The sequence below is a fragment of the Vanrija albida genome, assembly GCF_041260175.1.
Source record: "Vanrija albida strain AlHP1 chromosome Unknown contig_1, whole genome shotgun sequence".
NCBI lineage: Eukaryota > Fungi > Basidiomycota > Tremellomycetes > Trichosporonales > Trichosporonaceae > Vanrija > Vanrija albida.
Genome location: NW_027191420.1, coordinates 3932240 through 3943972, shown reverse-complemented (window position 1 = coordinate 3943972; position 11733 = coordinate 3932240). Strand labels below are relative to the sequence as shown.

At 60.0% G+C, this 11733-nt stretch overlaps 6 protein-coding genes across 6 annotated transcripts; 2 read left to right on the top strand and 4 right to left on the bottom strand.

Moving 5' to 3' along the window:
* Positions 1-49: 49 nt before the first annotated feature.
* Q8F55_001617 (uncharacterized protein) lies at positions 50-1020 on the bottom strand (the record flags this gene model as incomplete). The annotated part of the gene is made up of 3 exons (XM_069350233.1): positions 50-311; positions 349-545; positions 586-1020. The coding sequence occupies 3 exons, from the start codon at positions 1018-1020 to the stop codon at positions 50-52; spliced, it is 894 nt and encodes a 297-aa protein (XP_069213777.1).
* Positions 1021-1671: 651 nt separating this feature from the next.
* NIT3_1 (Omega-amidase nit3) lies at positions 1672-2733 on the top strand (the record flags this gene model as incomplete). The annotated part of the gene is made up of 3 exons (XM_069350232.1): positions 1672-2261; positions 2298-2581; positions 2627-2733. 3 exons carry the CDS (start codon positions 1672-1674, stop codon positions 2731-2733), a joined length of 981 nt encoding a protein of 326 aa, XP_069213776.1.
* Positions 2734-3334: 601 nt separating this feature from the next.
* Q8F55_001615 (uncharacterized protein) lies at positions 3335-4285 on the top strand (the record flags this gene model as incomplete). Its single annotated transcript, XM_069350231.1, has 2 exons — positions 3335-3624; positions 3670-4285. The coding sequence occupies 2 exons, from the start codon at positions 3335-3337 to the stop codon at positions 4283-4285; spliced, it is 906 nt and encodes a 301-aa protein (XP_069213775.1).
* Positions 4286-4553: 268 nt separating this feature from the next.
* On the bottom strand, positions 4554-6756 carry Q8F55_001614 (uncharacterized protein; the record flags this gene model as incomplete). The annotated part of the gene is made up of 5 exons (XM_069350230.1): positions 4554-5723; positions 5760-5973; positions 6008-6508; positions 6549-6640; positions 6697-6756. 5 exons carry the CDS (start codon positions 6754-6756, stop codon positions 4554-4556), a joined length of 2037 nt encoding a protein of 678 aa, XP_069213774.1.
* Positions 6757-7271: 515 nt separating this feature from the next.
* On the bottom strand, positions 7272-8898 carry Q8F55_001613 (uncharacterized protein; the record flags this gene model as incomplete). Its single annotated transcript, XM_069350229.1, has 4 exons — positions 7272-8161; positions 8208-8550; positions 8594-8629; positions 8668-8898. The coding sequence occupies 4 exons, from the start codon at positions 8896-8898 to the stop codon at positions 7272-7274; spliced, it is 1500 nt and encodes a 499-aa protein (XP_069213773.1).
* Positions 8899-9494: 596 nt separating this feature from the next.
* Q8F55_001612 (uncharacterized protein) lies at positions 9495-11268 on the bottom strand (the record flags this gene model as incomplete). Its single annotated transcript, XM_069350228.1, has 3 exons — positions 9495-10778; positions 10815-11022; positions 11060-11268. The coding sequence occupies 3 exons, from the start codon at positions 11266-11268 to the stop codon at positions 9495-9497; spliced, it is 1701 nt and encodes a 566-aa protein (XP_069213772.1).
* Between the last annotated feature and the right edge of the window lie 465 nt (positions 11269-11733).

Here is an 11733-nt window from a genome sequence, read left to right as displayed (position 1 = left end):
GCATCTGTATCTCCTCTGTATCTCCTCTGTACAACTGCCCAGTTCGATTCTAAGCCTTGAACGTGCCGTCCTCGACCTTCTTGAACTTTGCCACGACCTCCTTCATGCCGTTGAGGAGGAACGACGAGTCCCTACCCGCGATGCCGAACCCAACGGTCGAGCCAAAGTCCTTGCGCAGGCTGTCGATGACCTGCGGGTGCCATTCGAGGCCGCCGAAGCCGACGTACAGCCTGTTCGCCTTGGCAGCCCGGCAGATCCGAGAAAGCGCTTCGTAGACTGATGGGGCGGTGTACTGGCCGCCAATGCCCATGCTGCGGGGTCAGCGGGGCCCTGCTGGAGCAAGCTCACTCATCAGTGAGGTCGTGGACGCCGACAAAGAGGGCATCAAGACCCTTAACAGCGGCAATCTGCTCGACATTCTCGAGACCCTCGACCGTCTCGATCATCGGCGCTGTCATCGTCGTGAGGTTCTGGGCCTCCTGCGCTTGGATGAAGTCCGGGATCTGGAACTGGAGCTGGGGACCGAATGCGAGGGGGCGCTCTCCCTAGACACAGTCAGGGCCGTGACACTGATGTGGAACTTACCAGCGGACGGTGCTTGCTGTACCGGACCATGAGCTGGGCCTGCTCGGCTGTTCCGACGCGAGGGACGATGATGCCCTGGGCACCATTGTCGAGGAGGCGCGAGATCCAGTCCGACTGCAGCGACGGCACAATGCACACAGGCGAGAGGCCAAAGTTGAGGGCGGTGAAGCACAGCTGGGCAGCCGTCTCGATGCCGGTGAAGTGGTGCTCGAGGTTGAGAACGATGCCGGGGTATCCAGCCAGCTTGGCGAGGTTGATCACCTCTGGCGAGTGGCACAGGTGGAAGTAGTAGAGGGGGGCGAAGCCTCCAGCGACCATGACGTCCTTGACCGTGTTGCGCTTGATCAAGGGGGCAACCTTGTCGAGTTGCGCAAGGGCATCCTTCTTCGCGACACCGTTGGTGCCGTTGGACTCGGTAACTGCAGTGGGAGACATCGTTGTAGGCAAGGCTGTTGTGAGGTGATCATGGTGGCCTGCAAGTCCTAGTTATATCGTTGTCGGTGATGGCCAAGTTGCCGATGGAACAGTGGTTGTTGACACCAACTGTCTGTCGCGGAGCGATCTCCGCAGGCAGCGGCAACACGCCCGTCAGGGAGCTGGCGGCCGTTGTGCCGCCAGTATCGGCCCCTCTGGTCCAGTCGGCCCCGCACCGGGGGCCGGCTAAGCTGTGTCTTCCATAATCCCCCTGCGGACATGAGGAGAGTGGGGAGGGAGGTACCACATCGTGGTCAAGTGGGGAAGAGAGGACAAGGATGACTATGCTTGCGAGAGAGAGAGACTAGCCTCGGAGTTGCCGCTGCACTTGTAGGTCGGAGATGGCCGCGACAACCGTCCCCCGTTCGGTCCCCTCGCCAAACTCTACCCTCATCGGCCCCCCACCGCCCTCCTGACACCATCCATCGTCTTGTGCAGCATCTCTCGCTTTACGCGTCGGCCCAGTTGCCGCGTCGGACTCATCCTTGTCGGCAATGTGAAGCGCAACTCAACCTCGCAACTGCACTATATCTCAAGCGGATTGTCGCTGTGCTCTATCATCCCCACACCGACTATCATTCCTATCGCGCCCCATCACCGCTCCCACACACAATGACCATCGCCGCCACCACGATCGACCCCACAAAGGGCCCCAAGGTCAATGTCGCCCTTATCCAGATCCAAGCTGGAAAGGAGGGTGGCAAGCAGGACCAGATCAAACGGATGCGCGAGCTCGTAGTGCAGGCCGTCAAGGAGGGAAACGACAAGAGCGAGCCCGTGCACTTGATCGTTCTTCCCGAGATGTGGAACGGTTCCACTGTGAGTGTGCCGCCCGCCACCTACTGCCTTGCTGACCTCCAGCTTCACGACGAACTGCTCGCCAACGCCGAGCCAGTTCCCGAACCGGGACAGGCGCCCTCCGAGTGGTCGCCCAAGTCGGAGACCATTCGCGCCCTTGCCGACGCTGCCATCGAGTCCAAGGTCTGGATCATCGGAGGCAGTGTTCCCGAGCAGGGCACCGACAGGCTGTACAACACTGCGACCGTCTACTCGCCCGAGGGTGAGCTCATCGCCAAGTACCGCAAGACGCACCTCTTCGACCTTTGCCTCCCCAAGATGACCTACAAGGAGAGCGACACCTTTGCTCCCGGCGACCACCTCACGACCTTTGACACGCCGTTCGGCCGCTTCGGTCTTGCTATGTGAGTGAGCGTCCGCCGGCTTGGCTAACCCACCAGCTGCTACGACCTCCGCTTCGCTGAGATTGCCATCCTCGCGTCGCGCAAGGGATGCACCGCCGTCTTCTACCCTGCTGCCTTCAACACCCACACTGGCCCCCTCCACTGGGAGCTCCTGCAGCGCGGACGCGCCCTTGACAACCAGATCTACATTGCCACCTGCTCGTGTGCGCGGGACGAGGCCGCCAAGTATGTCATCTATGGCCACTCGATGGCCGTCTCGCCGATGGGCAAGGTCATTGCGACTGCCGAGACCGAGGAGAAGATTGTGTATGCCACCTTTGGTATGTTGAATGACGCACCAGTCAACCTGTGCTGACATTCGCTAGACCCTCAGCACATCGCCGACACTCGCGCCGGTATCCCCCTTCTCACCCAGCGGAGGTTTGACTTGTACCCCGACATTCTCGCCGTTTCTGAGGGCAAGGCGCAGTAGTGGAGCATCTGGAGAACATACACTGTTGTACGGGGTGAAATGCATTCAAACTGAGCAGACACTTGGGTTGCAACTGGATGGGAAGCGCCTTGAGAGTGGCAGAGAGTCGGTCCATGAGCAGCCTAGTACCCCAGACTGGTTGGCAGGAGACCATGACAGCCCATGGGGAATACCTCCAACAACAGCCCATGGGGAACCACCTCCGACAAGCCTGGCAGTGGTGGGTCAACCGGCCCATGCATACCCGCCCATCTCCCCTGCCGCTGCCCCACAGACGTACAGGCTGTCGGTGAAGGGTCCGGCGGGCCAGGGTGCCTGTTCACGTGGGCGGCGGCCCACCCACCGACAGGTGCAACCAATGCAGGTCGACCCCTCGGACACCCCGCCGACAGTGGACACTGTCCGCATCTCGTCGCGTCGCACTGGTCGCCGACGCCTCCACTTTGAACGACCACCAGCCGACAACATCTACGCTGAGCAATGATAATAACGACAACCTCCCGGCAGGGCATATATATGAGCCATGTTCCATCACTGGTCATCGTACAACATCCACCTCGTCCCCATCGACAAGCCTGCGAAACGCCAACGACTTTGCACAATGTCTCCCACCGCCATCACTGAGCAGCCCGCCACCAACGGCAAGGCCAAGGTCGCCGACCCCCTCCTCGCCCTCGACAAGGTCCTGCCCGTTCTCTCGCGCAACCCTCTCAAGGACCGCATGCAGGCTGGCAACTTCTCGCCGTGCTACTACATCCAGATGGTGTCGTCGCCCGAGGTCCTCAACCTCGCCAAGCTTGCCGGCTACCACGCCACAGTGCTCAACCTCGAGCACCACAAGACTGGCATCGAGACGGCGTCCGACATCTGCCTTGCCGCGTTGAACCGCGGGTAAGTGGGCTGCGGTTGTTGTAGAGACGCTGCTAACTGGCCCAGTATCGCACCCATCTGCATCGTCCCCTCGCTCCAGAACGACTGGATCTCCCGGCTGCTCGACAACGGCGCGCAGGGCATCATTGTTCCTCGCGTCGGTACCGCCGACATGGCCAAGGAGATGGTCCGCTTCGGCAAGCACCGTCCTCTCGGCGAGCGTCCTCTTGCATTCTCTCCCCAGCTCCAGTTCCAGATTCCCGACTTCAAGCAGGCCCAGGAGGCGCAGAACCTCACCAGCATCATCGCGCCCATGATTGAGACCGTCGAGGGTCTCTCCAATGTCGAGGAGATTGCCGCTGTGCACGGTCTTGACGCCATCTTTGTCGGTGTCCACGACCTCTCCGACGACATGGGCATCGGCGGCGAGTTCTCCAACCCCCTCATCTACGACGCCCTCTCCAAGATCTGCCGCGCTGCTGCCGCCAACGGCCTGTACGTCGGATTCGGCGGTCTCGAGTGGCGCCCCGACCTCATCGGCCGTCTTCGCAAGGACTTTGGATCCACTGTTGCCTTTGGCATCGCTGGCCGCGACGGTGTTTTCCTCCTCAATGGAATGCGCGAGGTTGTCAAGCGCTTCCAGGACGTCGAGGCCGGTATCGATGTCCCTGCCCTCGCTTAAGTTTTGCGGGTTCTGCGCGGAACCAGACGCGATACGAGCGGAAGTTGTATCGTTTGAGCATTGAGCATGATAGTTAGTGTATGCAATACGTATGGAAGAGAACAGGGCTGTAGGAGGATGCGGCAAGTTCCCGCACGCGCCAGGGGCGGGGGGACGTGTGCAGGGTGGGGCATTTGTGCGTCCACCTTCAGGCTGCGGAGCAGAACACACAACCCACCTTGAACACGATTACCTCTCATTCGTGACATTGCAATACCTCATGCATAGACTACTCGAGCCCGAAATCCAGCCCAACGCTAGCCAACAACGCGTCCATCCCAAGTCCCGGTAGGGCCATCTGCAGCTCGGCATCGGACAACAGCGCCGGCCCAGTCCACGCATCCCACAACCCCTGGTCCGACAGCTGCGGCGACGGGCCGGACGCGGCTGCGCCTCCTGATGGTAGCATGCCCACTTGAACCTGCGGTGTGAGGCTCATGCTGCTTGGGAGCAGAGACAGCGTGCTGGCCGCAGTGCTGGCAGTCCAGTGCATCGCGTCAGGCTCGGGCTGGGCGCCAACCTTGGTGCGGACCTCGTTGGCGAGCGTGTGATATGCGTCGTAGAAGCGCTGCACTCCCACCCAGTTGGCACAGAACCCTGCAAGCAACTGTTCTGTCTCGAGGACTTGGGACAACGCTTCTCGCTTCCAGGCGTTCAGTGCCAGATTGCGCGGGTCTCCCTCGGCTTCCAACAGCGTGTAAATCAGTGTCACAGCGGCTGTGACGATTGACGACAGGTGCACCAGGTTCTCGGCGAGACCACGGTCGGACTGCAGCACCTTGAAAAGCTGAATCGCGCGGTAGGCTGTCCGACGCAACGCCGTCATTCGCAACGGGTGCGTGTTGTGGAACAACGACGAGGGCCGATACAAGTTGGTCATGAGGATGTTGTAGAACAGCTCAAACCACGCGTAGCATTCTCCCTTGGAGTCTCGCGGGATGGCGCTGTACCAGTCGTCGATCATGTTGTGAATGGTGGCAAGGACCTGTTCTCGGTCCTCCCCCACATCTGGCGGCGGCGAGAGGTACACCTGGGTGAGGATGATACCCGAGATCTTGCGCATCCGCATGGTCTGGTGGAAGTAGGTCGTCGCGTCGAGGTATCCGAACAGCGGGGTCGTGGCGTGCAGGACGGTCGGCAGTTCGGTCGTGATGATCTCGTCAGGGATGAGGAGCGGCTTGGTCAATGTCAGAGCCACGACACGGTCGAGGTTGTAGATCGCGTAGAAGATCCGTCGGCGTCTATCGCGCTCTTCCAGTGGCAAGCTGGGGTCCGGGTCCTTGTGCAGTCCGAGTTCCACGGCAAACTGCACGACAACACGGGCAACGTGGTCGGGGGAGGTGCGGCCAAAGTCCAAGATGCAGTAGTTGCCAAACGTCATAATGCCAATGAGGCATTGCTGCGGCTGTCAGAGCGCGGAGCAGGTCTCACTCACCAAGTCGTCGCCCCGGAACACGGCGGGAAAGTGTTCAAAGGCGTATCTGCACAGCGAGGCAGAAGCATCCGTGCGTGGAACTCGGCGCTGAGTCTCATGCAGCGTGCATCCGGCTGCGAGCATCATGGCGAGTCTGTACACGCGGTAGTCGGGAGACTTGAACGACGATGGTGTGGGCACATCCGGGGCAGTCTCGGCATAGATGTCCTTGAGACTGGTTGTCAGCGAACCCCACGGGACGTACTCACTCTTGAAGCACTTCCGATCTCTCATGGATAGGGTAGAAGCAGATGGTGTAGTCAAAGTAGAGCTTCACAAGTCTTTCGGCCAACTGCTGCGGGGGCCAGGCGGTCGACGACGGGGATTGCGACTCGTGCTCGCCGAGGTCGGTATCCTCTGCCCCTACGGTGCCCAGCTGCTGGAGGATGTTGGTATGCAGGTTGATGGCTGAGTTAGCCGTGATGATCTGTCGAACAATTCTCTCGGCAGGCGATGGATTATCGGTTGCAATTGGTGGTGGTACCGACACTGTAAACGCGCTCGTCTGGTTCGGCCTGCCCTGAAGCTCGTGTACCGACGCCTCACCGCCGTCCGCGGAAGTCGAAGGGTCTCCAGTGCCGTTGCTGAGCACAGCGCTCAACCTGGACTCGAGCCATTCGATCCGCTCATGCTGAGACGTGATCTGATCGCGGAGGGATCCGATATGCTCGAGGTGGCTCGAGTTCTCCGATAAGAGATTGGTGACGAACCTTGCGATGTTAGCTACCCGGCACACAGCACTTTACTCACTCGGGATGCTGGTCGTACGACACTGCGATGTTGTACACGCATGATGCCTTTGCCCTCTCACAAGGTCCACAGCTGGGTCTGGTGCGGTCACACTGGGCAAGTCAGCGTCTACCCAGGAGGGGGCGATACCGCACAGATAACGCCCTACCTTCTTCTTCCGGTGATGGCACCGCTGACACGCGACGTCGGTGTTGTCGCTGGACCGCATCGAGACGCGAGGCACTCCACTCGGCCCATTGCGCCGGCGGATAGGTCCTGTACCACCTTCTCCACCGACGCTGTCGGAGGACGCATCAGTGACAACCATGGGCGAGGACAGATGCGATGGAGGAGAGTGTGAGATGTGAGTTCAGGCGGCAGGGTGGCCGAAACGTTGGGGCAACACAGGTACCCCGCAATATGACCGGAGCCACAACTAAGGGTCACCGGTCAGCGAGCGAAGCGACAAGCGATTCGTACACACAGAGGTGCGCCGCGCTTACTGTGGTGTCAGGGTAGCTGCGGCGCTGCGGCCGAGTTGCCGCATGGGAAAGCGCGATATGGACGTCCAGGCATGCTCCTGTTGGCCGGTGAGGCGGCTGGCAGATCTGCGAATGAGTTTGTATCCACCATTACAAATCTTCACGCGTGTAACACGTGGGGGTATTAGAAAAGCCACGTTCCAATTTGAATTCATCCTTTGTTCTAGTACAACCCCGTTCCCACCACCTTCGCGACCCTATACTACGACTTCTCCTGCTCCGGGGCCCTCTCAATGTCCGATCCAACCTCGGCAGCCTCCTGTCGCTGCTGGCGCTTGTAAAGGAAGTGGATACAGACGACCGTGGCGAGCGCGCAGATCAGACTGCCAAGGAGAGTGGGGTATCCTTTGCGGAAGCTCGGCTGGTCGGTTTGGAGGAACACGAGATTCGGGAGCCAGGTGTTGAACGCGTAGAACGCAGTGTTGGTCATACCGACGACAACACCACGCTCTTCGGCACTGGCTCCGCAGATCTCGTTTAGCCAGGTGTAGTACAGCGACGTGGCGAAGAACAGCGGGTTTGCAAAGAACGCAAAGATCTTGAGCCCCACAGACGGCGGCCAAGCTGTGAGAATGGCGTTGGGGACGAGTTGGAACGACAGAATGATGACAATGACCCAGAAGCGAGTGCCGAGACGGTCGGATAGGTAGCCGATCAGAAGCTGGACCGGAATTGACGCAACCCATGAGCAAGACGGGATGATGTTGCGCATCGAGACGGAGAAGTTTTCGGCTTTGAGGTAGATTCCAAAGTAGTTGTAGCTTTGGACGCTGAAGCCGTAGAAGATGTAGCCCAGGGGAATGAAGTAGATGCGCCAGTGCTTGAACATGGCCGTGAACTGGCTCCACTTGAGGTCGTTGAGAATGGGCTTGGTGCCATTGCGGGCCGAACGTTCGCGAGCAATGACCATCTCCTCCTCGGTGAGGTACCATGCCTTGGCGTTGGTCGGGAACTCGGGCACAAGGAAGAAGACGAGAATGACGGCAGGAATGGTCATGCCACCGCAGACAATGTAAAGCCACCTCCATCCCTGCATGCCGTGGGCGCCGTTGAGGCCCTTGAAGACGGCCGTCTGCAGATAACCACTCATGGCTGCGCGGTCAGCTCCCGCGCTGCTGGCGATAACATCCCCACTCACCCTGTCCAAGAGGCATGAAACAATACCAGATGGCCATGCGCTTGCCAAGCTCCGACTTGAGGTACCACGATCCCAGGAGGAAGTAGCAGACAGGCTGGAAGCCGGCTTCGAAGAAGGCGACGAAGAATCGGAAAACGTAGACTTGGTTCGTCGACGTCGCGGCCGCCTGGGCAAAGGTGAAGGCAGTCCAGCCGATTTCACAGCCGGCCAGCCACCAAGAGGGACGAACTTTCATGACGACAAGGTTGGATGGGATTTGAAGGACGCAGTACACGGCGTTGTAGATGGTCAACAGGCGAGTGTACTCGTTGCCGTACATCTTGAGGTCCTCCTTCATTCCCGACTGCGATGTCAGTAGGACTCATATGGGTCTTCAAATCACTTACCACGTAGGCATTGGTCAAGTTCGTTTGGTCAATGTACTGCCAGTGTCAGCCCCAGAGCGCCCCCGTGCACCCACCTTCATGAGCCAGCCGAAGCAAAGGGCCGAGAGCATGTAGGTGTCGAGCTTGCGCACGAGCCGGCGCTCGGCTTCAGACTTGAGATAGTAGTCGGGGTCCCAGACCGTCGATACGAACTTCTGCCACCGAGTATACTTGACAGGGATGGGGGGCGACGGGGCGCGCACAACTTCTTCGGTAGAGTCGCCCATCTTGTCGTCGAGGGCGAGGTGCTTGGAGTCGGCGGCCATGGCGGATAAGCGACCCTGGTACGTTGGACTTCGTTTGAGGATCGTCCTCGGGCGTATGAGGGGTGAATGGAGTCAGTTCAGCATCAGTTAGATATAGCAAAGCCATCGTGGTCGCAGCATCGTCGACTGATATCGGTTATGGGTGAACGACAACCATGGCCCCGCAAAAGGCGGTGGGGGCACCGACATTCCTGGGCGGCTTGGCCTCCCTGAGCTTGACGGAACCTGCCCCAAACACCAACTACGAGCAACCGACGTGGTCAGCCCTGCGGCAGGCCCCGTGTCGGCGTGTCGGCTGCATCGGTGTGCCACCGAAGCGGCGCCCTAGCCGCAAGGGCGCGGTCCAGTCACCAGACTACGGCCGCGGAGGATCTGGCAATCGGGAAATGGCCGGGCTTTGAACAGCTGACCTTATCTTCACCTTGATCACCATAGGCGACAAACTACATGCACATAGATACAAGGCGTCGGGAAGGTCTCCGACAAGACTACCTTCGCTTCACATACCCCGAGCCAAGAGTCGCCAAGAGCCGCCATGCGCACGAGGGCAAGCGATAGCCCGTGGGGCCGACATGCTGGAGTGGGGTATGTACGGACTACGGTGCGGAGACATCCACCGTCGGCGCGTACAGGTCCAAGCCGACATTGGCAAACAACTCGTCCATCCCAATGCCAGCTACCGCCAGTTCGAGGTTCTGCTCGCCAAGCAGCGACGGCGCCGCCCAGGATTCCCACAACTCCCTCGGCAGTGTCGTCGATTGATCCTGTGGTGGGTTCACTACGGGTGGGTGTTGGAAATAGGAGTGCAGGGGAGCATCAAATGTCGGGGCTGTGAATGCGCGGGTTTGTGCGCGTCCACACCCTTCACATGGCCCCGTACCATTGGCCTTCGACATGGCACAGCAGAGTGGATCGCTGCACCCGCTGCTGGCATCGACGAGGGAACTACTGCCATGAGGGGGAGGATGGGCTGCCCCTGCAGTGCCTTCCGCCGACTCTGCAGCGGCCATTTTCGCCCGAACCTGGTTGGCACAACCACTGAAGGCGGCTCTGAAGCGAATCCCGCCGGGTGTGTGTTCGCAGTACCTCGCCACGAGCTCCTCGACCTCCGCAGTCTGGGCGAGCGCGTCCTGTCGCCAGACGGCGCTGTCCAAGTTTCGTGGGTCACCGTCCGCCTCGAGGATGGTGTAGATCAGCGTGGCAGCCAGGTTGATCATGGAAAGGAACTGGAGGGTGTTCGCTGCGTCGGATCCCTTTGCCGTCAAGGTCGTCTGAAGCCCGAATCCGGTATAGGCATGGCGGCGGAGGATGGGCATCCGCGATGCCTCGGTCGCTGGCGCCAGCGGTGACGGGCGGTAGATGTTGACTTGAAGGGCGTGGTAGCACAGCTCAAAGAATGGCAGCACTCCGCCAGCCTCGTCGCGTGGGATGGAGGCATACCAATCATCGGCGAGCGCATGGATCCTCTGTTGCGTCTCTCTGGCATCACCTTGGGGCGCAAGGTACACCGCCTCGGCAACGAAACCCGCCACTTGACGGCCTCTCACCACGATCGCAAAGTAGTCGACCGGGGAGAGGTAGCCCAGGAGGGGAGCTGTGATATGGATGTCGGTAGGCAGAGGCGTCGTGATGACATCGTCGGGAATGACGTATCGCTGATTCAGTGCAGCTGCGACCAACCTGTCGAGGTTGTATACGGACCAGAAGAGTCGACGGCGGCGTTGTTGCTGCTCGGGTGAGGTGTCCGCTCCCCCTCCGTCGTTGTGCAGCCCGATCTCCAGGGCAAAACGCGAGGCTACCCCGGCAGCGATATACTGCGAGACCCTGCCGAAGTGGACCACCGAGTAGTTGACGAAGGTGGTCAGGCCGGTGAGGCATTGCTGAAGGTCAGCAAGCAACATTGGGCCAGCTCTCACAAAGTCGTCGCCGCGAAAGACGGCAGGGAAGTGCTCCATCGCATACTTGCAGAGCGATTCAGACGTATCCGTGTACCCCCGGCCATGACGAGATTCGAACAGGGTGCACCCGCCAGCCAGCATCAGGAAGAGTCGATAGACACGATAGTCGGGGGCGGGGATGGTCTCTGGGCTCGGGGGCTCGTCGCCAGAGTAGAGAGCATCGATGCTGGAAGCGTCAGTGAGGAGCACCGGACACTACTCACTCATCCTGAATCTCCTGTCGATCATGGATCGGGTAAAACGCGATGGTGTAGTCGAAGAACAGGTTGACAAACTGCTCCGCGAGCTCCTTTGGTGGGTAGGCCGTGATCCTGCTCGGCAATGGCGCGTCCCCCTCCGCCGCCTTGGAGTCGCATCCTGTCACACCCAGCTGGAGACCAATGGCGTCGGCAAAGGAGAACCCGGTTTCCATCTCGCTGGTGAGTATCTTGCGCACCGTTCGTTCAGCAAAAGTTGCTGCGCTGGATGGTGGAGGTGTTGCTGAGCGAGATGCCGATGACCCCACCTCAAGCTCGCGAAGGCGCGCCTCCAAGGTAGCAATACGGTCGCACTGCGCCTTGATCTCATCTGACTGCGTCTCTATCGTCTCACGCTGGCTAGCATTGGCGGTGAGGAGGTTGGCAACAAAGCTCGGGCGTCAGTCGACTCGACCAGAACACCACTCACGATGGGTGGCTTGAGTCGGTGACAGGGATGTCGTACACACACTCGACCTCTGCCTTCTGGCATGCGCCGCATACTGGTCGCGCATGGTCGCACTGGGCTGTTAGCAGTCATCCTGCCAAAGCAACGCACCTTCTTCTTTCGATGATAGCACCTCTGGCAAGCCACGGTGGGGTTTCCTCCTATTCTCATGGACAAGCGGGGCACCCCCGTT